We start from the raw sequence: 24,188 nt of genomic DNA on the forward strand, positions 1-24,188 counted from the left end.
TAGGCTATCCTGAAGAAACTGAAAGAGCAACAAAATAGAAGGGCACCAAAAAAAGCCCACAAAATATCTTTAGTCAGAAAGAAAGACAAGAGGCATGATTTTGTGGAGTTTGATTCCATTTCTACTTTCACTGGTTAAAAAAATGATTTCAGGGATCCTGAAGGAAGCTTCCCATTGCTCAATACATATTGAACGGGTTAGCTGAAATCCAATTATTCATATTTAAACATCTCCCTGCAGAAATTGATCTTTCCTTCCACTGGTTTCTCCTCTGTATACCAAGCATAAGGAAGATTACTCAGCACATGGAGCAGACAGAATGAAGCCTTCGAAGCTACCTAGAATTGTATCTAGGCAACTCGTTTAGCAGGAAAATATAATCATATCCTTACATGCCTTCAAGTGTCCAGAGCCCAGTGGTTCAAACCAAAGCTTGTGGTTCAAGTGTCTCTGGGTAAAAGGAAAGAGTACACATTGCCATTCCCCTAAGTGGAATGCCATGAAGGAGAGGGCAAGCCATCCTAATGAATTTTTGTTGAACACAGACAAACAAGCAGTAGAAGAACAGAAGTTTAACATCAAGATGGGTCAACCAAAAGTCTGCACAATTTCTTGCTATTAAAAGGAAGCTTGCATCCTTAGATATAAAGCCTTTAGCCAGACTAAAAATGGAAACAGAAGGCTCACATGAAACTTCAGTTTTCACCATTGAAAACTTTTCTTCTTCTGCTAGTGAGAAGAAAGAGGAAGGAGATAAAAGAGAACAAGATCCTGATTTGAAAATAAACTCAAATCACTGTAGTACAGTGTACTGTACACTGCAGTACACAGCAACGGACTTAGCACGTTAGATGCCTTGATCCTTACGGAAACCTGAACAAGGGCCAGGTAAACAAGTGTTGCTCTTTCTTAAAAACCTAAGAGAAGACTGACAGTTGCTATCAGAACCCAAACCTTCAAGACAAAATGATTTCCTTTAAATTCAGAGGAGACCTACAAAAGCCTCAGCACTTTCTTGACCTCAAAGCCATCTAACACGCTGCATACTTAGAGACTAACTCAAAAGCTATTAACAAGAAAGCAGAACCTCTCCAGTGGATCTTCTCCTTACCTCCACATCAGGAAACCCTCCCGGTAAAGGCAGTGATATTAAAGGTTGGCCAAAAGACAACTCAGGATTATGAGAAAGCCAAAACTGAAACTTAATCCTACGCAGAGTGTGGTTTCTGTTTGAAATCTATTTTTGCTCAAGGGTCCTGGAAGTCAGAATAATGTAGGTTGGAAGAGATGTCTGGAATCCAACCAGTCAAACTACCCGCCCAAAGAAGGGCCAACTGCAAAGGCGAATTCAACTTCCAAGTTAAATAATTGTGTTCAAGGTCCTGCTCAGTCAAGCTCTGAGCATTTCTAAAGACAGAGATTCTGTAAACTCTTCCTTCATCTTAGCTGCCTTGAAAAGCGTTCTTGTGTCAAAGGATTAAGGAGAAATTTTTCTTAAATCCAAATTTGCTTAAGTGATTCGCTATTGACATAAGAAAGGAAAGGCGTTAGCTCATCTCAGCATTCCAGCATTAATGGTTAGGTTGTGTTTTGCTGCACAATTTTTTCTTTTTTTTCACCTACTCCCAAGTGACAGGGGTGGCACAAGGCACTGCCGTACAACCTTAGTTCTCTTTTAATTCATTTTTTTTCCCCTTACTAGTAAAAAAAGAAACTAGAGAATTGCTGAACTTTAACTGTTGCCATGTCTGTACCACCAAACAACAGCAGAGATCTTCACATGACTGAGGTGGCTTTGTTCAAAAAGTTGAGGGTGGTGATTTTATCTCCCCTACGGCAGAGGCAGACTGGAGTTTGAACATCCATATGTGGGTCTTGCTCTGGAGAGAAGACCGGGGACATAGGACAGTTGAAAACTCCATCTTTGGGAATAATTCAACTCAACAAGACAGGTGAACCTTCATGCAGGGACTACAAAAAACCAAACCACAACACAAAAAACCACAAAAAAAAACCCCAAAACCCACAATATTATTTTTTATCTTGGGTCTCTTCCAGGGCAGAAGAGAGTGTATGGACAGGAAAACAAACCAAGGATCTTCATTACAGCCATAGAAACACAGAGCAGCATTTGGGCATTTGACAACGAACAGTGAGGACGCCTTCCAGTCAACAAACATGGTATTTATTTCACTTGATAGAGTAATACCAAGATGGGATATGACCAGCACAGGCTTTGGTCTATCACAACCCTTTACGGGATGGGAAGACTCCGATAGTTTCCACTATATAAAGGAAACAGATGCTCTGGGAAAAGAGGAAAGGCAACGATGCGTTAGGGACAGAAAACAAAGTGGACTTGAATTCAAGTGAACAAAGCCCTGCACCAAAAATTAACACAAGAATTTTCTGAAGAAGAAATTAGATAATATCGACAGCAGCGAGTTGACATCACTGCCCTCTTTACAAACCATTTCCCTTACTGTAAGGAAGGAGATTAAAAATGGGTTTGATATAGCCTGAAGCAAAGAACCTTTGACAGATGAAACTACCCGGAGCATTCTGCTGAAGAATGCAGTGTGCTGTTTTCCACTTGCAGCATGACAAATCACATGAGTAGGACAGAGCAGAAATAAATCCATTTCACCCCAACATCTCCCTGTAGAACAGTGCAGCCCAGGCAAAGCTAACTGGTATTTTTTTTATTTTTCCTGTCTATACCTTCTCTTCAAAAAAACCCCAATAAAACAAGAAAATTTTATGCCAAAAGCCATTGTTACAGGCACATTAAAATGTTTGCTGGATATGACTTTGTATTCATCATTTTCTGTTCCAGCAGAAATTGCAAGTACTTTGTTTCTATAACTAAGACAAAATTACCCACTTGATGCATTTGCTTTCTTCTTTTCTTTTTACCTGGAGTTCCCTTTGCAGTAAAGGAACAGTTTTTCTCTGAATAACCATTTTCTGTTGCCCTGGGCGAATCTCAGCGACTCTCTTCTAGAAACAACCCCCTGGTCCACAGCAGCGAGCTAGAACAATGCCCTTATTTTCCATTTCATGTGCATGCCCGAGATGATTTGGGATGTGATACTTCATTCGTGGTTGCTACTGGAGTTCTGTCTAGACGAGTGGTCTCAAACACCATTGTACCAGGGCTCCCAGGGAGCTCCCACACGCTCCATCTTCATAGCTGTCAAAAATTCAGTGGTCATCCAAAAAGACACTGAACTTTGGAAAAGCATTCAATAGATATTTTCGCTGCAGGTCAAAGCCTCCCCCATCTGCTCTTCCCTTACAGGATGCTCTGAAGACTACAGAAGATTAAGCAAGGTCTGTATGACTTATTTTGCTGGTGGTGAAATCTGAAAAAAAACACCTTTTAAGTGAGGAAGCCAAAGAGTTCATGATGTTAGCAAGGAGATGAAAAAGAATTTTCTAAAGCAGAGGAAGGCAAGTGGGTATTTGGGGATGACAACTCAGTATTCTTTTTCTACACTGCAATACCGATGATGGGTGATAGCCTTCGAAAGTCGTATTTAGGGAATCAAATACAAATCCAGCCTCCAAAAAAAAAAAAAATCACATTTCAGGGATCCAACACAAATCCAGCCAAAGTTTTCATTTAAGTGAAGGAAAAGCACAGCTTTGAAAAAGAAAACACCTAAGAGTGTTCTGTTTAGCAGACTGGATCACAAAGGGAGCAATATGAGAAAGGTCCACTCCACAAACACTGAATTCAAGAGAGCTGAGGTTAAACTCATCTGTCAGCCTCAGCTTCATCTCTGGCAAAACCAACAGCACAATAAGTACCTTCTGCTACTTCTTCCGAGGAAAGGCTCAGCGATGTGACATCTGAGAGTTTCAAGTCAGCACTTGAAATAGTTTGACAGAGCTCTGCAGGGAAGACTACATCCTGCTTCAGCCAGTGATTTTCATCTCTTACTAACATCAAATGTACTATTTTTCTTTTTTTTTTTTTAAATAATGTATATCAACACTAGCATTTCACTGAAGATCTATATCTCCCTCTGCTGAACAGATGAAGGGAACAGCAGCCTTGATGGGAACTGCCAACTGGGTTTTTAACCTTTGTATTCAACAGATTCCCTATGGCTTGAAGTTACAGATGACATTTGCTGGGTTATGGATAACGGTCTTTACGCACTGGGGACATTTTTTACTGACTTGTCTAAAGCTTTTGACACAGCAGCCCATAAAACCTCCACCCTAAATAACTTGTCTCGTATTAAGGAGAGAAGGAGGAGACATAAAACATTAGAGATCTTAATCAGTTGAGAAAAGGGCTCTGATGGGAGGGGGAAGCAAAACAGATTTCTCTAGAACTCCTTTGAAACTTTGACCTTTATGGTTTTAAAGAACTATAGAGATTTCTCACAGGAATAAGGGATAGATAGGTTTTGTACAATTCAAAGATTGCCTTCTATCAGACTGCTGGAGAAAAAATATTCAGTACCCATAAGGAAGATTTACTAATGTCACAAAACCAATGAAGACAATAGCAGTAACAACCTGCAGCTTTTGGAAGAATTCATTCTTTATGTCTGAAAAAGAACAAACAATTATGTACCCTTCAGACTCTTAATCCAACTTTTCTCACTGACTGTGTAACATGTATGACTATACACACTAATGCATGTAGGCTGATGTCCAAAATATGTTTTGTAACACCTAGAATATGAAGAACAGTCATTTTATAGTAAAAGGTCATTCAACCCATGCTGTCTAAACAGACTACATCTTGGAAGATCTGAAACTTCTCAGATGAGCATTGGATACATCTATCAAAGTCAAAAGTCCTGCCTCGTTTGCTGAACAGATCTCTCCCGATTCGACACACTTATTGCAGATAGTATTTGTTCTTACTGCAAACCCATTCAGCTCTGGTTTTTGAATGACTCAAAGCTGTGCGTGTCCTGCAGCTGTGATGGAGGGAAAGGGCAGTACGGTCAGACTCCCAGGGACCACCACGCTCCAAGAGGTCAACATCTCATAGATAAGGGCTTAAGACATATATACCCTTCTTAATGAAAAAGAACATCCTCCCTAAGATTTTTGGAGTATATTTACGAAGCAACAGCTTTAGGGTTTTTTGTTGCATCAGCAAACATCATATAAGAACCACCAAACAGGCTTCAGAGCAGTCAAACTGTCTCTAGGTAAAGTGCAGGCTGCTGCCATACGCATTACAGTATGCAGCTGAGGACCCAAGTTTGCCAAGTTATCAGTCAAACCTGATTACACTCCAGAACTATACTTTGCTTCGCCAGCCTAATGAGATACAAGCCTTCTTTTACTAGGTCTGGAGATGGTGATCCGATTAGTTACCTAAACTGCCCTCAAAGTAGACTCCACTGGAAGAGAGAATGGATATTAAATAGTGTCACAATCACTAATATTCAAGCTTCAGATAAAAATGCTTAAATCAAAACCCCAAAGGTCTGGTGGCTTATGCAACCAAGGAAACAAGCACGGGAAAGTACGCAACAATGCACAGGTACACGATGTGGAAAAGAGGCAACATACACTCGCTGAACAATGAAATAAGTCACACGAAGGGGGACTAGATTTGTACACACATCTACAGACTTACTTTTTGTCATCATAGAATTGTCTGGTTGGAAGAGACCCTCAAGATCGAGTCCAACCGTTCATCCTGCACTGTCAGGGTCCCTAAACCATGTTGCTCAACACCGAATCCACACGGTTTTTAAACACCTCCAGCAATGGGGTCTCCACTACCTCCCTGGACAGCCTGTTCCAATACTTCACAACCTTCTCTGTAAAGAAATTTTCCCTGATATCTAACCTGAATTTCCCCTGGTGTAACTTGAGGCCATTCCCTCTCGTCCTGTCATTCATAACGTGGGAGAAGAGACGGACCTCCATCTCTCTACAACTTCCTTTCAGGTAATTGTAGGTCTTACTGCATTGAAATGGCTAATGGGACCTTTTTAGAAGAAGCTAGCCCCAAACATCCAAAAACTCTTCTCTTAAAGACTCACGCAACGCTTAGATGCTCAGATAGTGTAAAAAGATGCCTTTGAGATGAGATCTCACACTGCATTCTCAGGTTACAGACTCTCCTATGTAATGTGGCAACCTTCACCAGTTTGTATGGAAAGAGTAGTGTAGGTTATAAAAGCCTAAAAGTGCACAGCTCCCAAATAAAAGGTTGGAACAGTTAGTCTGCAGAAGGAGTCTGAACAGGAGATAACACAGGAAGCCATTACAGACAATGTCGTTCCAACAAGCAATTCCTCTAAATGAGCTACCAGAAAAACTGCAGCTTTGGAAAGTGCTGAGGTTGGAAAGCATTAAACTCAAAGGTATACAGCAACAGCTAGTAGCAAGAGCAATTTGGCATTCTGAGGAAAAAATGAATCTTGGAGTTGCCTGTTCCGTTCCTGAATTTCAAGGCTCATTTGAATTTTAATTTGAATTTTGTAACATCGACTAAATGACTCCTACACCAGTTGTAAGACAAAATGTTCAGGAAAAGAATATTTAAGCAAACAATTAGCACGCTCGTTTCTGCTCATGACAGATTTATCCTTTTCTCCAGAGGATCAAATGGAGCTTTTCAAGTTCATTTTATTCGTTCACATCTTACTCAAGTGTGATGACCTCTGGGACAAAGCTGGGAAACTCCCAATAGGTCTCTATAGCGTTACTCACTACTCATTGCAAATGCTTTCCCCAACACAAGTCAGAGACTATGTTTTCTGTGCAAGTAAAAAAGTTACATCAGCTTTTAAACTCTGAAACTTATGCGATGTTTGCACATGCAACACGTCCTGCACACCTACGAGCGGTTGGTTTCATGTCCCTTCATGATTTCCCAGGAAGCAGCTGCGGTGAGGCAGGAAGATGCTGGGCAGTGCCTGGCTGGTCTGGTAGCATCTCTGAAGTGCAGATACAGGCAAGTCAGCTTAACTGCAAACATCGTAGGATAAACAACATGGCATAGCTGCAGTTCTCCTGCTTTCCAGTCCTGAGCAGAAGCAAGATGTCATCTACCTACCAGTGTCAAAAAGACTGTCTTCACTAGGACAGCAGGAGGTATGTTTTGATACTTCACTTTCAGTTACATCCCAGCACCCAAGAGGGATAATTGTAAAGCCGAACCTTCAAGATGGTGTTCTGACCTAAACAATCCCCCTGAACAGTGTTTCCCCCACACTAAGTAGTCAGGACAGAAATATGATCACAACCACACTGGCCAAAAATAGAGCTTCCTCCAAACGACCCTCAACTGACTGAAGTGCTGTAGATGCTTTCGAAGATTACAACAAACGAAACATTTGTAATGGATTCTGGAATGAGTTTAAATTATAAGGTGACAAGCATGCACTTCCAAAACATGAACCTTGTCCCCTACTTCTCTTGCCAGTAGCCTCAGAGATCATGGACTAGAGGAAGATTATCAAACACCTGCAAAAAAAAAGGGAAAAGCCACTCTGCAGGTGAAGTCCAACACAAGTAACGGGCACATCCTGGACTGCTGCATGCCATACCGATTTCATAAAAGCTGAATTTTGAGCGCTGCTGTGAACTTTTCCACTGGCTTGAAAGAAACACCTAACCTTTGGCTGTGCCTTTGAATACTGCACTCAATTGGTACGCTGAAGGTAATCCTGTAGTTTAAGCCCAAAGCAGCTGCCTAACTCCACCCTAAACATGTCATAAATTCATACAAAGAGATTCTTTCTGAGTCACCGCAGGCTTTCAATAGAGCAGAGTACTTACCCATGAGAATCTATTAAGGTAAGACCCCGCTTTCAGCTGGAAAACATTAATTCTCTTCCAAAAAGACACACTGCCTTCTTGGTCATTAATATCACATCATTCTTCTGAGCTGAGTGACAAGCCAGGCAAGTCACCCAGATCTGAGGCAGCACGAAAGGCTAGCTCTACAGAGATGTCTGGAAAAGAGAAATCACTGCTCCAGTTACTGTAGCAGAAAAATCGATATTTCACTGGGCAAGGATGGTCTCCAAAGTGGTCCCGCTTGGACACCAGGTATATTAGCAAAATTGAACAGTGCTGATAAAGAAGCCACATGTGACCTTGAACTGTAAGTGCATCAGAGCGATACAGAGATCTTAAGGAGTAGGTAAATAGTTGCAAATGAAAACAAAGCTGTTGACATAGCAACAGAAGTCCTTTGACATGCTGGATGCTGTGGATCAGTAACAGTTTTGTGGCTGTTCAACAATGAAACAAAGGCAGCAGCTCTCAAAGCTGGAACACAATGTCATTCTGTAATGCTGAACATGGTGCACAGGGAAGATCTTTAAAAACCATGCAAGACCTGCCGGGGAAGGGCAAAACCATCTTTGAAAGAAAAGCACTTTCTTGGGAAGTGCTCTTGCTCAGCATCACTGTACAAGCAGGAAAGGGAATAAGAAGATGACAGAGTGGGCAAGAACCGGGACAAACCTCAGCACTGGGAGAAGGCCTCATGTTCAGTGAGGATACGTCCCTTGGTGGCTAATGCTGATCTCAATTCAGGTGACCAAAAGCCTGTCTGGGGCTGGCACTGGTGCTCTATGATCAGGAAACTCAGTTTTGGCCACACAGCTGCCAGTACAAAGGAGGAGATGGAACAGCAACATCGGGAATGTTTAGGAGGGACCATACTCCCTCCTAAACATTCCCGATGTTGCTGTTCCGTTGGTCTCCTCTGTCCATCCACACTTTGCATCTTCCACTTATTTTGTGAAGCTCCTGGAGAGCAGACAGTCTCTGTCCCACATCTCTGCAGCCCTGAGGAATCTCTCATCCCCCAATCCAACCTGCTAGATTTGTGGGTCCTACAGGGGAAAAAAATACAGCATGCGAGAGGATGATGCATCTAGTGTAAGAACCCAGGAATCTGAAGTTTTGATGACATGATCTCTGCATAAAATATGGGAAATAAAAGGTCAGTGGTAGCTGCTGACAGTATTACAGCATGCTGGGAATAAAGCATCGCTACTATCAATAGCTACGCTTAGCTCACTAGAGGTAGCCGACAGTCTGATCTCACCCAGACTGCACGACTTGGACATTCAAGCTGCAAACTGCACATATTTTCAGCCTTTAATTTATTTATTTTTTTAAAGCAGAGAAACGGTACTGCTCGAAAATATATGGGGTTGAGGGCGTCAGTGCTATTGCTGAAGCAGAACAATAACAACTTCAGTCATGATTTATATAGCTAATTTCAGGATAAAACCCTATCTATTTTTAAAAAAGAGGAAAAGACCACAAAATTACCTGATTTTGTATTCGGCAGTGATTACAGTTTATACTGGCCAATGTTTCAATTCAGTAAGCATGCAAATAGAATATTTTATTAAAGTAACAGACAAAAAGGGTTCTTTTCTTCTTTATGTGCCCTCTCCACTGCAACAGATTTTATCAGGCTGCAGCCAGACACACTAGCTTCCCTCTCACCTGAAGTGCCTGTCTGGTTTTAAGAGAATTATTTCCAAAACCAAACACCCATTCCTCTCTTGTATAGGCTCTATTTCCAGTTTATTGCTCGTTTGTTCTGTTTTAAGCTACCAAAATGATCTTTTGGTCATCTAAAAGCTTTCAGAGTGAAAAGCTCAGAAAAGAAATGTGTATATCATCCATATTAGACTGTAATCCTGGGATTTGCTTCTACAGCGGCAACTAATGCCTGGTTTTCTATGGCATCTGAAGCCAACCCAGTACTCTCTACTAAAGGAAAGTGCTCCATATGGAGATGCACAATCTAACAACACTTTTGACCATGGCGACATCTAAATCAAAGCGTCAGAGCAACTCCTTCCATGATCACTGCTTGTGTTTACCAACAGGCATACTGAAGCACAGAGAGTTTGACCAAGAAATCCACATAAATCCCAATTCCAACCCACATCATGTCCTTTACAGGACTCATCATTCAAGGCACTCACTTCATGTTCTCCTTCTGTTGCCAAAGACGGGAAGGGATCTGCAGAGGAACTCAGCACAAGGGGTAGAGGGATGTTCTCCACGAAGGAGGATCAGTAGGACAGGAACAGCAGCGACTAGTCCAGCAGAGTCAACACAGCCTCGTCACGGAGAAAAAAAATCACAGCCAAAGCAATAACTCTCACTTCACTGACTGTGCCACAGGGTTTGCAGCCGGGCCTCGCTTCAAAATCAGCACCACAGCCCTCTGGCTTGATGCTTTCATGTGACAATACAGCACACAAACTGGGTGCAGGTGGCAATGCTTTTTTAAAACCAAGATCTCTGGTTCAAGATTCCTTACAGAGCCCTAAAGCTGTGGGTGTATGACTGTGGCTACCTACACTGCAGTATGGCTGATAGATCTATCCCAGCGTCAAGCTGCCATCACCCTCAGCACTGGACATGCAGAAGTGACCCCAGCAGAGATCCTCAGCAGACAGGCACACAGGGAACAAAAGAGCGATGAGAACACCAACAGGCTGCTGCATCAGCTCACACAATTCACAGAATCATTGAAAGGTTTGGGTGGGAAGGGACCTTCAAGATCATCTAGTTCCAACCCCCCTGCCATGGGCAGAGACACCTTCCACTACACCAGGTTGCTCAAAGCCTCATCCAACCTGGCCTTGAACACTGCCAGGGATGGGGCAGCCACAACTTCTCCGGGCAACCTGTGCCAGTGCCTCACCACCCTCAGAGGGAAGAATTTCTTCAGATCTCATTGAAATCTCTCCTCTTTCAGTTTAAAGCCATATGGTGGTAGACCTCTATGGGAGTTTTAAGTATCTTCCTATTTTTCTGTAAAAGGAGAACTTCCAAAATTGGAGAAAGTGAAAGAAAGCACAAAGGTACCTCTCTGAATATTTTACCCATGCACAATACAGCATCACTGGCAGACGTGAGCCAACAGTCAAGACTTAATTAATTGGTGAGAAAGGATACGTAAACTGGAGATGGGAAGAAAGGACCTTAAGATAGCCATCCTATTTCTGTGGAGAATGCAAAGGGGGAACCAGCACAGAGATGCTGTTCTAGTTGAAGCACCTGATTAGGAAAATCCACTTCAAAGAGGCATTTCTAATACGTGGAGGCAAGTGGGCAAGATACATTTGTCAAAGGCAGAGGAAAATGTTTCATTAAGCAAGATGTGAAAGAACAAGACGTTATGAAAAGGGGCTTCAGCTGTACGGATGGTTAAGAAATCTCAAGACAAAATAAAAGAAGTGAAAATTGAAAAAAACTCATAATTTCAAAATATTAACAATGAAAAAATTTAGACTTGCAGTCCCAATTACACTGCTAAAGCAAGGTGTAGTAGCTTGCAAACTCTTCTGCATACAGAGAAAGGGGGGGGGAACTGAAACATGTATGTTTAGTAATTTAATCATGGTATATGAAATCAATTTACTTCCTCCTTTTATATCTCAGATGTTAAGTACCAATACTTCCCTCTCCACCAACTGATTCTCTCATCAAGTCTTAAGCTAAAATATATACGAGCACATATATAGCATTAAGTTCCACCAAATCAACAAATAAAACAAGAGAGTATATATAGGAGCAGCACTTCTGCCTAAATACTGCACAAAACTGTGCCGGGCACACCATGCTAGGTGGTCTTGGCTCTCTTACCATTGACTAAGTCACTGGATAAGTCATTGAAACAATTTTCAAAACTAGAAATCCTCTGAGCATGTGAAGCAGCCAAGGCAGAGGTAGGACAGCTTCCTAAAATTGCCCACTACACTGGTCACCAAATTAGTGTTTAGTGTTTTGCATTGCTTATCTTTATCCCTACCGGAGGCCAAACAGGAATGGCCAAGTCAGAGTGCCTAATCCACCTGGTTTTTTTTGCTACTACAAGGAAACAAGCTTTGACTCATCCTTTATTAATTTTATAGCCCATGTGACAAATCACACTATTTACAAGTTAGATTACTTTTTCCACAGACTAAATGAAGTTAGGAAGCAAGAACAGCTGAAACTGATGGAGGAGAAAAGCCTTTGCCTCCATCATAACACATAAATCGGGACTGTTTGACTATATGGGGCACGAAAGTAGACACTAACTCAGTTCTTTGCTCTGATTTTTTTTTTTTTAGGAGTTCAGGAACAACATCTTTCAAGATCCTAGTATTTCTTTTAATTTCAGATGCCCTTTTTTTCACATGTATTTATGGCTGAAAGATCAATTAGAATTCCTTTGTGCAAAGTCATTCCCATCAGTTCAATTACTCCATGTAATTGTTTCAGCAATCATAGTTAAACATCCATTTTAATTTTTATTTAGAGACTCAATTACCAAGCATTAAGCAGATGTAAACACTTTTAAAATTTCAGCTTGTCTCCCTCCTACGCCTCCTTCCCTAGCACAAATACCATTTTACCCCCCAGCATTCTCTAAATCACAAAAAAAGCACGTGTAGTCATTTAAAAACTCCACAGAACTCCTCGCTAATGTGCTTGCTAATGCTTCTTTCCCAAACACACTTGTCCAAGACAAGCCCATCATTGTGTCAGCACAAAGACATTCCTTTCTGCTTCCATCCCACGTGCCCTACCTACAGCACCAAAAGCCTTCAGAGATTCACCTGTGCCTTATACCACCTCCTTCTGGTGGAAAGGAATCCCAGTTACTGATTTATCAGGAAGAATTCTGTTTTCAAGGTGCTTTTACATATCTATTTTAATCAGTAGCTGATCCATTTGGAGCTGGTGCTCTCATCTTTCCCTAGAGCCTTTCCCAGATAGCCCTTTTCATTCAAATGCTGCTGGTAGGTATTGTAATTCAATTCTATTCTTGTATGTAACTCACTGAACTTCAGCAAGATGCCTGTCAAGCAAGTCAATATTTTACACTCCAACTTGAATTCATTTTTCGCAGTGTATCAAAATGCAAATTTATTTTTTCCTCTTAAGAGTCACAATCTCAGTAGAACCAGCCTGGAAACAGGAACACCTAAACGAGACAGCAAACCAGCGGTTGCAAGAATGATCAACGTGTCTCCTAAAGTCCAGAGATAGCAAATGTCATCAGAACATCTAGTTACAAGTGCATTAAAACTCCCCGAGGAGAAAGAAAATGCAGAGTTGGTTAAACATTTATAGGTACCTCCGAGTTTCAGTTGCTGCATGTGTAGCATGATACGGTTTTCTCCCCAAGCGATACCCGCTCTGCTCCCAAATCTTTGTATTATCACCAAGAACTCTTTAATCTAAGTGAATAAAAGGCTCATCGTGCCTTCCCCACTGACTACTTCAAAAAAAACCCCAAACCAAACATTAACAGCGATGCTTTGCCCAACCTAGGAAAACACAAGCCCACCCACGGGGATTGTTGCAGCTATGGGAAACACGCACAGCCACTGTTTTTCAGCACACCTCAGGTAAAACCAGTTAAAATTCCCAGTATGACTTCGTAGTATTTATAGAGCAACGCTACAAATCAGAAAGAACAACTATCGCCGTCCCGACACATTAACTTGCCTACATGAGTCTCAAAGCTGAGCTTTGCCTGGTTGCCTTGGTGATCTCAATAAACACGAGGCGACGTGCTTTCGTGAGCTTTTCTCTCTGATAGAGGCACCCAAATTAAAAAGCCAGGCTTGCAGGATGAAGTTGACACTCAGGTACCACGTGTCTTCCGGGTGACCACACACTTGAAAAGTCTTACTCAGAGGCACTTTAACTGCAAAGACACTTCAGTCCTGGGCACAGCAGCCAACCACATCTTTGGGGGCGGGAAATAATAAACAAAGGAAGGAAGAAACAGTATCTCTGTCCAAAACCCCTTTTACCTACCTGCACAGCCAAAAGCTAGGTGATACCTAGAAGAGGGGCTGAATTTGACACAACACACATTAGCCTTGGCCTCGATGCTTGCTACTGAGTTGTCCAAGTTGGTAGACCACAGCTTCACTAGAGAAACAGAAAAAGAGAAATGAGTAAACAAAAAAACAAGAACAACAACAACAAAAAAAATCGACATTGTCTGAAAGGCATAAAATCTAGTTATTTCATAAATAAGATTCCGAAAAGCCTCAGTTGCCAAGATGTTAGTGATTATAAAGGGTCAGTTGCTGCTGATGGCTAGTAAGCTTGAGAACATTCCCCAGTGCGCACCGTAAATGTTCTGCTCACCTCCATACACACAGGAGATGCTGAAAGTCCACATCCCACACAGCTGAGAACATCAGAGCAGGTGACTAACCACTCATTCGAATCTCAGCATTTAAGGCTACCAGACCACAGATTCATACAGCCAAGAGCAGGAAGGCTTGCATCCTTTTTATTCCTTGTTCCTTAGCTGGGATGCGAAAACTCCATGCTCCACGGCAGAACTGCTTTGCAAAGAATAAATATACCTAATTGTATGCTTGAGCACAGCGAGGGAGAACAACTTGTTTTATTCTTGAGAAACTGGCACACACAGGGAAGAAATCAGTATGCTGGCTTCCTATAATTATATATTTCCTTGGTACAAGGAACTCTACTGTTCTACAAGACTACTGTGTGCACATTGATTAAGCTGCGTGGTACAGAATGAGTTCTTCCCCCTGAGTACTCTCTTCAGGGCTTCACAGGACAGTCAACAGAAAACACCAGTGGCTTTTCAAAACACAGCCTTCCCCTCTCTCTGCAAACACTTCAAGTACCATTTAACTCTAAAGCTAAAGAGTGCCAGGTGCTCCCCATGTAGCCAACCTTACTATTAAAAGCTACAGATGAAACACTTTGCTCTCAGTCCAGGTGGAAGAGGCAGCACCTTGGCATAAAGCCCCGTTGATGCCTACAAGGAAGGCTTATCTAAGACTTCAATGTTCTCCCTTCCTCCTTTTCTTGAAGAGTGGGTTGTGTTGTACTCAAGTACCATGATCAGCGTGCTGAGGCAGGAAGGAGAGTGAGGTGAAGTCAACATTTGAACACACAGGAGCTACATGAAGGCTTAATCCCCTACGCAGCTGCCACGAGCTGCCCAGGCTTCTTCAGATGTGTGGCCAAGGGGTCCCCTACTGCCTTCTTATAGAAAGCTCACTTTGGAGGTGAAGTGAACAAAAATGGCTAAAGAACAGGAATCTTGTTACCCGCTGTGGTCCATAAATGAGGTCAGTGGTCTTATGGTGTGTCTTCCCACCCTCTGAGGACCCCTCTGTGTCACCTCTTGGTCAGCCTTTCCCAGGAGCTTCAAAGAAGCAGCAAGGCTTCCACGTGGATTACTCAAGGACGTTTTAGATGGTTAAGAAAAAGGAGGAATGCTGGCAGGTTCCTTCTAGTGCACCCACTTTTTAATAGCACAGCAAGCAATGAAAAGCAACAAGACTGCACTATTTTTGACCATACCTAGCAGAACTGCTTCAAGGATGAAGGAAATACATGACTGCTTGGAGCTCACTAAGGAATCCTTTTAAATACAGCACTGTGTGGGTATCTGACAGCTGCCTGGAAGCGTGATAAAGCAGCACAACACATACACCAGAAATACAAACACTGATGCATATGGGTATTTGCATATACGCATTATGCAAAATTCAATGAAAACAGCACCCACCTTGTTGTTGGTTTTCAGAAATAAATCCATTCTCATTTACCAGAGCTGTAATATTCATCCTAAGCATCGAGCTACACTTCTAAACAAAACCAACAGCTTTGCAAGCATGGCTTAAGGTGCTCTCTTCTCCCAAACAAGACTGGATGATGTACCTCCTCCACCGTGTTTTGCACTTAGGGGTGGGGAGGGGAACAGAGCCAGGAAAGCCAATTTCGCAAAACAATAGAACATGAGCATTTTGCTTTAATGAACAGACTCCAGGAGATGTATAGTTTAAGTTGCAGTAGCAGTAGAAGACAAAGTTTATGGATGAGATGGTATAGGAAGCAAATTAATACCACAATTACAAGACTGTTGGCAGACAACATTGCTTCAACTTGAGGAGTGCAAGGAGGTTACATGATGTCCCAGTTCAGAGTGATGTTCTGCCTAAATCTAGTACTAAAACCACACAGGCTTGTCTTGAAGTCTTCCACCCAGGTATCAATATTTAATGTTGCATCCAAAGCAGCCAAGTCTCTCCTTGACACCACCTCAAATAAATGAATGGCCATCTGGTCTCAGTTTTGAAGGAAAAGCTAATTGAGGGCTTGGTTTCAACTCGGCTCCTTTTTTCATTCAAGTTTTCAGGTCATAAGCTGAGCCATTTAATCTGGTGAAGAGTCAACCTGCACATTCAAAGCCATCATAATATTTGTTACAACTGACAGACACAGATTAGAGTCTGCAATTTCTGTGATCTAACTGCTGCGGGATACGCTGGGCTCCAATTATATCTTAGTCAGTGCCATAAAAAGGATATATGCGACATATAACAACACGTAATGAAACGTGTCAAGTTTTACCTAGAACTGCCCATTATTTTTTAAAAAGAACTGACAGGTTAATAAAGCATAATTCATAAGGGTAGAGTTTATTTGCTGTAGCTTTCAGCAATTTTGCTGAGGTCGAGGCAGTAATTATACAACGTACAGATGTCTTGATAACACCTCGAATTGCGTCAATGAGACACGCAGCTATCTGAGACGGACTATTTCTAAAACATACGTTCTCAAAGCATATGTTTTCTAATTTTGCAGCTGCTGAGAGACATCTATGCAGCCAAATGTCTACTCCTCACCAAACAAGTAAGAAGATGCCTCCAGAACAGCTTTTTCTGTTTCAAATGTTTAGGTCTTTTCAAGATAGTTTTTAGTTGATTGGAGCTTTACACCTGTCCTGGTGCATGTCAGTTTATAAATTAATTTTCTACACACCAGAGCTGCATCCAAACACCATCTAAAAGAGGTAGAAGCCTGTGTTGCAACAGCTGAAGGGGTCGATGTACACGGCTGGTACACTGATAGCAAGAATATTTCATCCAGCCTGTCATTCTTGCAACTCTTATCTGCTCGTGTGATGGAGAGGCTGCCATTACCCCCAAAAAAACATAAATCAGGAATAGGATATTGCTACCAGAAAATTTGTTCATACAGATTTAAGGAATTCCTAGGAAAGCAGGAAGTTGCTTAATTCTCCTGCTAAGCAAAATTTTTGATCCACTGCCTTGTGTGGGTCAGGAGGATGATGTAAGCTGATGACTGTCAGCAGGCAATGACCATAGGGTACTCCTCCTTGCATAAGTCACAGCCGGACAGCTATTTTGGTTGGCATTTTAACAACCAACATATTCTTGACCTTTCAAGGTATTCCCAATTGAGTGCAACAACTCCACAAATCTCCAGGAGATTATTGAACTTCTTTTAGCCAGGAAAATGAGCAAACTGAAAGTTCAACCTGATATTTTAAGAGCAATAAACACCTATACTTCCAGTTAAACTTAGCAGAAGCATCACTGAAAACAAAGCCCCAAACAATCCTCTGGAAGTCCTCAAGAAAGCCCAGGAGCAAACTCTGACTTGCAGTTCTCAAGCTAGTTCCCTCTCTAGAAGGCCACGCTTCTTTTTTACGAAGCCAACTCTGCAAATCTGCGTTGTCCCTCTGAATTCAGGGGCACTAGAGAAAAAAAGAGCTGTAGGACTGGTACCAATGGTCTCATTTACCGAGGCAGCATGGAAACTACTTTCCTTAGATGTCACGAAACAGATGCTTGCATTCCTCCTTGCCACGATACAATGAAAAGTAACCTCTTGCTACAGCTCAGAGCTCTGAGGTGCTCCTGTTCTGCTCCACCTCTCCATTTTGAGCCAGGAATAGTGAAGGGACTACAGCTTACAGAAAGGACATAAAACCATGGTTCTTCAGTTGAATTTGTCAGTACTGCTTGTATCTCCTCGAGCTTCAGAGAGCTTCAAAAACAACCCCAAAGCAGAGAACAAATGCTTGATCACTCCAAAACAGGTCTCTACCCCAGTCAGGACAATTTCTACCCACACAGCATCATAAAACATCTTGCCATCCCATCTGCTAACTTTACCATGGTCATTAAACTACACTCCTAATCCAGAACAGACAGGGATCTTGGGTTCAGAAGCAGCTCTAAGTCATTAGCTAAGTGCACCAGCTCCGGCAGTACCCCAGCACTTCGATGGCATCTTTTTGCCTTCATGAAATTCAATAATCTTTTCTCCTCCAATAGCAGAAATTCATCCTTTCCTACTTACATGAGAATCACAGCTCCTGCCATTATTACATGTATAAAGGAATTGAAATGAAGGCTGTGCCGTTCCCCCAAGCTGCCGAAGCACAAGTAAACACTTTAATTTTGCTCACTGCTGTCCAGTTGGTGTACGCCATCGGGTCCCTACAGACACACACAACTACCTTTGCCCCTGTATAAGAGAAGGGCATGACAACTGTCAATAAAAATGAGGCTTTCATACACACGGTAGTAACTTCAAATACAATAATGCTTTTATGCTTTCATTATCTGCTATTAAAGTAGAAAAATCTTCCACAAACACGCATCCTGGATAATCTTCATCTAACAACAAGGACAACGCAGGACCTGAGGCCCCAGGATGCTATTTTGAATTATATCCGAATGATTTTATCCCTAATAGCACTCCATTCGTTAGCACCCCCTTTGCTGTGCCTGAGCCCTGGCAGAGACAGCTGTGAAGCACTGATGATAGGATTTTTCATCCAGAAGCTCCTTTCCAGCATACCAAGTGCTTTAAAAATTAGCTTCCAACTCAAAAAGACCGAGCAGAGACAGGCAGATACACAGAAGAACTGGCAAAGCTGTCACTTTTTTGCTGACTTGTCTTGATCACTTTGACAGGAAAAGGTTATACTCGCGCTTTCCGGGGAACTGTGGTGAAATTAGCTCCGATTGCTCTGGTCACAGTAATGTCTATCATAGAATCATAGAATGGTTTGGGTTGGAAGGGACCTCAAAGACCATCTCGTTCCAACCCCCCTGCCACAGGCAGGGACACCCTCCATTACACCAGGTTGCCCAAAGCCTCATCCAACCTGGCCTTGAACACTTCCAGGGATGGGGCAGCCACAGCTTCTCTGGGCAACCTGTTCCAGTGCCTCACCACCCTCAGCACTGAGATTTCTTGTTAGAAAGCCCAGTGTGGCCTCACACAAGCAGAGAAGCAAAAGAGGACAAGAAGGGTAGGCAGAACTTGGGTTTCCCACCAGATGCTGTACCTGCCCAAACGCTTATTACACGTACCCAAAGCTGGCCAGAACTCAACCAAACGCCCCTGAACATGACAAGCAGAAAGACAAAAATTTAAGTTAGGCAGGTTTGAGTTAAGACAATTCATCATAAGTGTTACCTTTTCCTCACATTTAACTCTTTCAGTGTGATCACTGAAGCAGAAGGTGAACACTATAACATCAATTTGGACATTTGCTACTATCGCTCTCTGTATCTTAAAGACTTCTAAAATCTGTGCTGATTTCGAACACTTCCACACAGGACTCCGTTTGCCTCTAATGGGCTTGTTACATATGCAAATCACAGGCAAACCATGGTAGAAGTAAAGGATAAAACGTTCCTGCTCAGTTTTATTCACCGAAACCCCAACACATCTTCAAAAGACCTTTATGAATTGAAATGCAAGTTAGGTAGATCTGCCAACTTTATTACAATAATTTCTAAGTAAACACTACGCTTTTAGAAACTGTTAAAACCAGAGACAGGAGCTCTGCTTGCAGCTGGCTTTGCAAAAACCAGGCAACTTGTTCACATGCTAATAAATGCATGTCTACCTGCCAGATAAGCTTTTTCAAATGCAGAGCATGAGTGGGGAGCAACACCATGAAGATGTTGATAATTTACAAGGTGAACGTTCACTCCTGCTGCATTTAAACAGGCAGAAAACACTCCTGACTTCCACCAAAAAAGAGGAGGGAAGTGTATCAAAAGAACATTTAAAACCCACCTTAAATATAAAATGATCATTAAAGCTGCATTTTTTAAATGGAATTACTGGCTACAGTAAGACTGCCAAATGCAATTGAGGAACACTAATACAGCTTTCTTTGAAACAGAATTTAAAAGTCATTTTAGAGGGAGGGGAGCAACTTGCAAGGTTTAATGTTCATGAAAAATTAATTTATCATTTCAAAGCAAATCATGAAGAGCTCTGTCCAGAGCTGTATCAGTCCATCTAGGAGGTTTGACCCCCACTGAATATGAAAGGAACTCTAAAGCTCTTGCTGGCTAATAACTCTAATTTGATATTGTAGGCATGTTACAGATAAAATCTTGCTCATTAGGGATGAAGAATACTATGTATCGCTCAGCGCTATCCTTTTCTTTAGAAGTTTCCTATTTCTTCTTAGAAGAGGAACATTTTTCTACCAGTATGTTGGGAAAGGGCTTGTCTTACAGGTTCTTTTCAAAAGCCCTTCATCAAATGAACCCCAGAGTGAGAGAGCTGGGAGTTGCTCCCAGCACTCCCATTCAGTCCATCATCCCACTCTTAAGCTCCGAGAAACACACTGCACATCGTGAAAGTGGGAAGCTTCTTGTTGTGCAGTCTTTAACATTCAGAGCTACAGGTAAAACAGCGGCAGGTATTTTTTTTAACTTCTGCTTTTTCACCGACAGCCTCTTTTTTGAAATATAAATACATGCTGTTCTTTTGAAAGGTCCCCAGGCTTCAACTCACCAAGTTTAACTAACATTAAAACACATTTTGCTTTGTTTAGTGTCCTGGAAAATGCTAGCTAGAGAGCATATTACCTGAAAAACATGAACATTGCACCAAGAAATCTTAATCCAGACAAAGCCTCTCCTCCTCTAAGATCCGAACAGTTCAGTAATATCTTTACACATTACACTTCAACTACAATATTAAAGGCAGTTGAGGAATCAGCTACTCGAAATATCATATTTTTGTTCCTCAAAGGGAATACAAAAAGCGTAAGCCTTCTGCACAGAAACTGAAAAAGAGTAATACCTTTGGCATCATCAGAGCCTGAAGCCAATAGCTTTGGGTCCATCAAGTTAAAGTCAACACTCCAGCACCTCTTCTCGTGCTCCTGTTAAGAGAAACAAGAAAAATATTGCAAGGTAGTGAGCTGTAATCTGACAAAGTAGTAGAAGAAAAAACCACACATGCTGTTTGGTATAAATTGTCAAGAGAGCCCTGGACAGAGAAGCTTACTGTATTTAGCAGTTTCTCAAAAAACATCTTTTCTCCCAGTCAGACCAATGCTTGCAGCATGCCAGACATGCCGTGAAAGCGGAAAACAGTAGAATGGTGATTTTAAAACCGAAAACTGATTTTTTTTTTAACTTGAAAAAAGTTATTATTTCAGGAAATATACATTAAAGACTTGTTTTTGCAGCACAGTTTAACTGGCTGCTTTGACTGTGTGCTGCTTCTTATTATAGCAGATCACAGTTTTATCTCCCAATCCTGATTAGACGCCTGTTCAAAGCCATTTCAAACACCTCCTCTCTCAAAGTCTAGGAAATCCTCACCTTCCTAATGAGTTATTAAACAAAACTTCTGGTGTCTAAGCCTGTGTTTTTCCGCTCAAATAGTCTTACAAGGCTGCACGCTCTTCCCCGAAACACGGAAAAGCTGTATTTGCTATGCTGGCACATCCCACATGCAAGCAAAGCAGTGCATTGAATGAAACCTGAAATTCAGTCAAACCCTTTGTTTAAAGCCTTCATGCAAAGCAAGACTACACGAAACGCTTGCCAGGACAAAGTCACTAAAGAATTTCTAATACATGCGAAGCAGATGTCAGTATGTACGCCTCTACGCAAACCCAAATAAAAAATTCAAGTAATCTGATAGGAAGCAAAATGAGTTTGTTTTAACATAAGCAACAGCTGGTCCTCTCTAGGTTCATTATTCAGCCTCATAAAGAAATGCAAAACCTATTTGAGAGGAAAACAGACAAGATTTATTTTGTCCAGTGTAATTTTTTTTTAATTGAGATATGAGAAGAATTAGTGAAAACAATCATTATAAAACAGCCAAAATATAATGAAAAAAGGAAACAGAGGCTTAAATAGGAATGTAAACTTATGCTGAACGGTCAAGAAGAGGGAACTGAAGGCCAGTCTGCAGCTCATTTGTTATCACTGACTGGTTCCAATGCACTATATGCTACTGACACAACAGCCTGCAGCACTTCCAGCCTCTCCCCAAACGGACCATCTTCTCTTCCAACCTGCGTGCTCTCATCACAAGCCTCTTGGAATCCATTATATAGAAAAACAATGTCAAGACAAAAATGCCAAGAAGTTCTCCTGAAACTGGTCTTGCTGCTGAGCTCAGCCTACTCGTGTACGTACACTGCTGTGCCGAGCACGGGACTGTACCAGGAAGGGTTCTGCCTACTGCTCTGTTCTCCAGCCTCGTCACTTAAGGCTGAGTTTTCCTTTTCTGCTTTACAAGCACCTGCAGCAGTCGCTGCAGGCTTTTATAAAAGGCTTTTGACAAAGACTGAAGCGGAACAGTTATGGAGAGACTGAGGTTTCTAAAGAAAGGCGAGACAATCAGCTTCCAGAAACTCCTTTTTTCCCCGTGCAGATTCCCTAGCCCAAAAGCAGCAGTAAGAAAACGTCAACTGCCTCGTGACCGTGACAAGAAAATATAGCTGCCTCCCTCAGAGGACTACAGCTCAATAAAGCTATGCAGATAAGACACATTTACCAAACAGGAAGAACATTCGTTTCACCCTGCAGAACGTAAAAGCCTATTGCTGGACTAGAAGCAGAACCTCAGGCTGAATACTGATTCCTGGACACAGTCTGTGGTGTGGGAAAGTGTTGCTCCCTGATTGCGTGTTACCTGGTAGACCTTGGATCTTTGTCCCGTGAATCCATCCCAAAGGATGACGGTGCCTTCATAGTCGCTGCTGGCTAGCAGGTTCTTGTGGTAACTACTCCAGCTGATACAGCTTAAAAAGAAAAAGAGCCGTGGTCAGTCTGACATTAAATCACACCTTACAACACAAAAATCACTCTCACCATGCATCAGGCAATTAGAGTCTTTGCACAGCACGCAGCACTTGATCAAGCCACCCCACTGAAACACTCAGGAAAGGAGAAAACCAAAACCCACCAGAAATACAACAAACCTTCCTCCACAAACTAAAAGAAAAGCTTTATTGACTTAAGTGACATTGCCCCCCTCAATATGAAGGGTTTGGGATTTTTTTTTTTAATAAATGTATTCCTCTCTAACACTGCAGTTGTTTTACTATTTGAATTCCACACAAACTCTCACAGAGAGCTCAGGGTTTGACTTCTTGGCCTCTTGCCAACAGCTACTACTATTATCATTACCGTAAAGATATCTGCTTACTTAACAGAAGCTATATATGCAAACCACATAGCTGCATGGATGGTAAATCAACCTCTCCCCGGCACCTATGCCATGTTCTATACCTGTACTACGTACTAATGAAAGTTTTACTTCCAAGAAACTACTTCCAGCTTTCTGTAAACAAGGAAAGATCCCTCCACTTCCATCCAGGAGGAAACAGCAGTTTGTTTGCTACGGGCAGTTTAGATATTTCTGATGGAGAACTGCAATATATATCTCATGGGCTCATATTTCAAACTGAATTAAGCAGCCATGCAAAACTAAACGACAACTCCACCGACCAACTCTAACCATCAGCAGACAAAACAAGAGCAGTGACACTGCCAAGTCACATTCGTAGCGTTCTGGCACTATGCCTCCACTCTGACTCCCCCCAAAAATGTGACAGAGGTAAGGAAATTTGTAATACTCGTTCACCAATTTTGGGACCATCTGGCACAGAAGGATGCCAGTTGGTATCAACTGTGATGTACATGGCAGAAACTGAACTGACAGATCCAATTTGTGCAGGTGATCAAACAGCTCCGACACAGTTAACTAGATTATGGCAGCCTTGGGGCCAAGTTTTCACCAACAATATAAACCAGAAGTCCATGATTCTGTAACTTTTTAGTACCGCTTTGAGCACTGCAACTACACACTGAAACATGATGTAGATACACAAATACTGGTCCAGGAGTATTATACCTTGGCAAATTCTTGGCTCCACTATACACATGCAGCCTGTTTTCCTTAGGAATACAACATATACACACAGAAGGGGAAAAATCCTTTTCCTTTTTGTAACCTAGTTAAAATATATAAACACTGTTAAAGCAGCACTGGTGTTCTGCTCCTGAGTATGGTCAAATTTGATTTACTGGGGTGTGAGTTTTATAACAGAGGGGCTACGCACA

The 24,188-nt window shown here is 41.9% G+C and overlaps 1 protein-coding gene across 2 annotated transcripts in view; it reads right to left on the reverse strand.

Annotated features, from left to right (window-relative positions):
- Window positions 1-24,188, reverse strand: part of COP1 (COP1 E3 ubiquitin ligase) — a 131,286-nt gene that overhangs the window by 45,273 nt on the left and 61,825 nt on the right. For both annotated transcript variants that reach the window (XM_086617108.1, XM_086617107.1), the window contains exons 13-15: window positions 22,756-22,864; window positions 20,902-20,983; window positions 13,792-13,908 (exon numbers count right to left, since the gene is read on the reverse strand). In XM_086617108.1, coding sequence (XP_086473234.1) covers window positions 13,792-13,908; window positions 20,902-20,983; window positions 22,756-22,864 — 308 coding nt within the window. The remainder of the gene's footprint in view (window positions 1-13,791; window positions 13,909-20,901; window positions 20,984-22,755; window positions 22,865-24,188) is intronic.

This window comes from Tauraco erythrolophus, chromosome 10 (assembly GCF_009769465.1).
Source record: "Tauraco erythrolophus isolate bTauEry1 chromosome 10, bTauEry1.pri, whole genome shotgun sequence".
Classification (NCBI taxonomy): Eukaryota; Metazoa; Chordata; class Aves; order Musophagiformes; family Musophagidae; genus Tauraco; species Tauraco erythrolophus.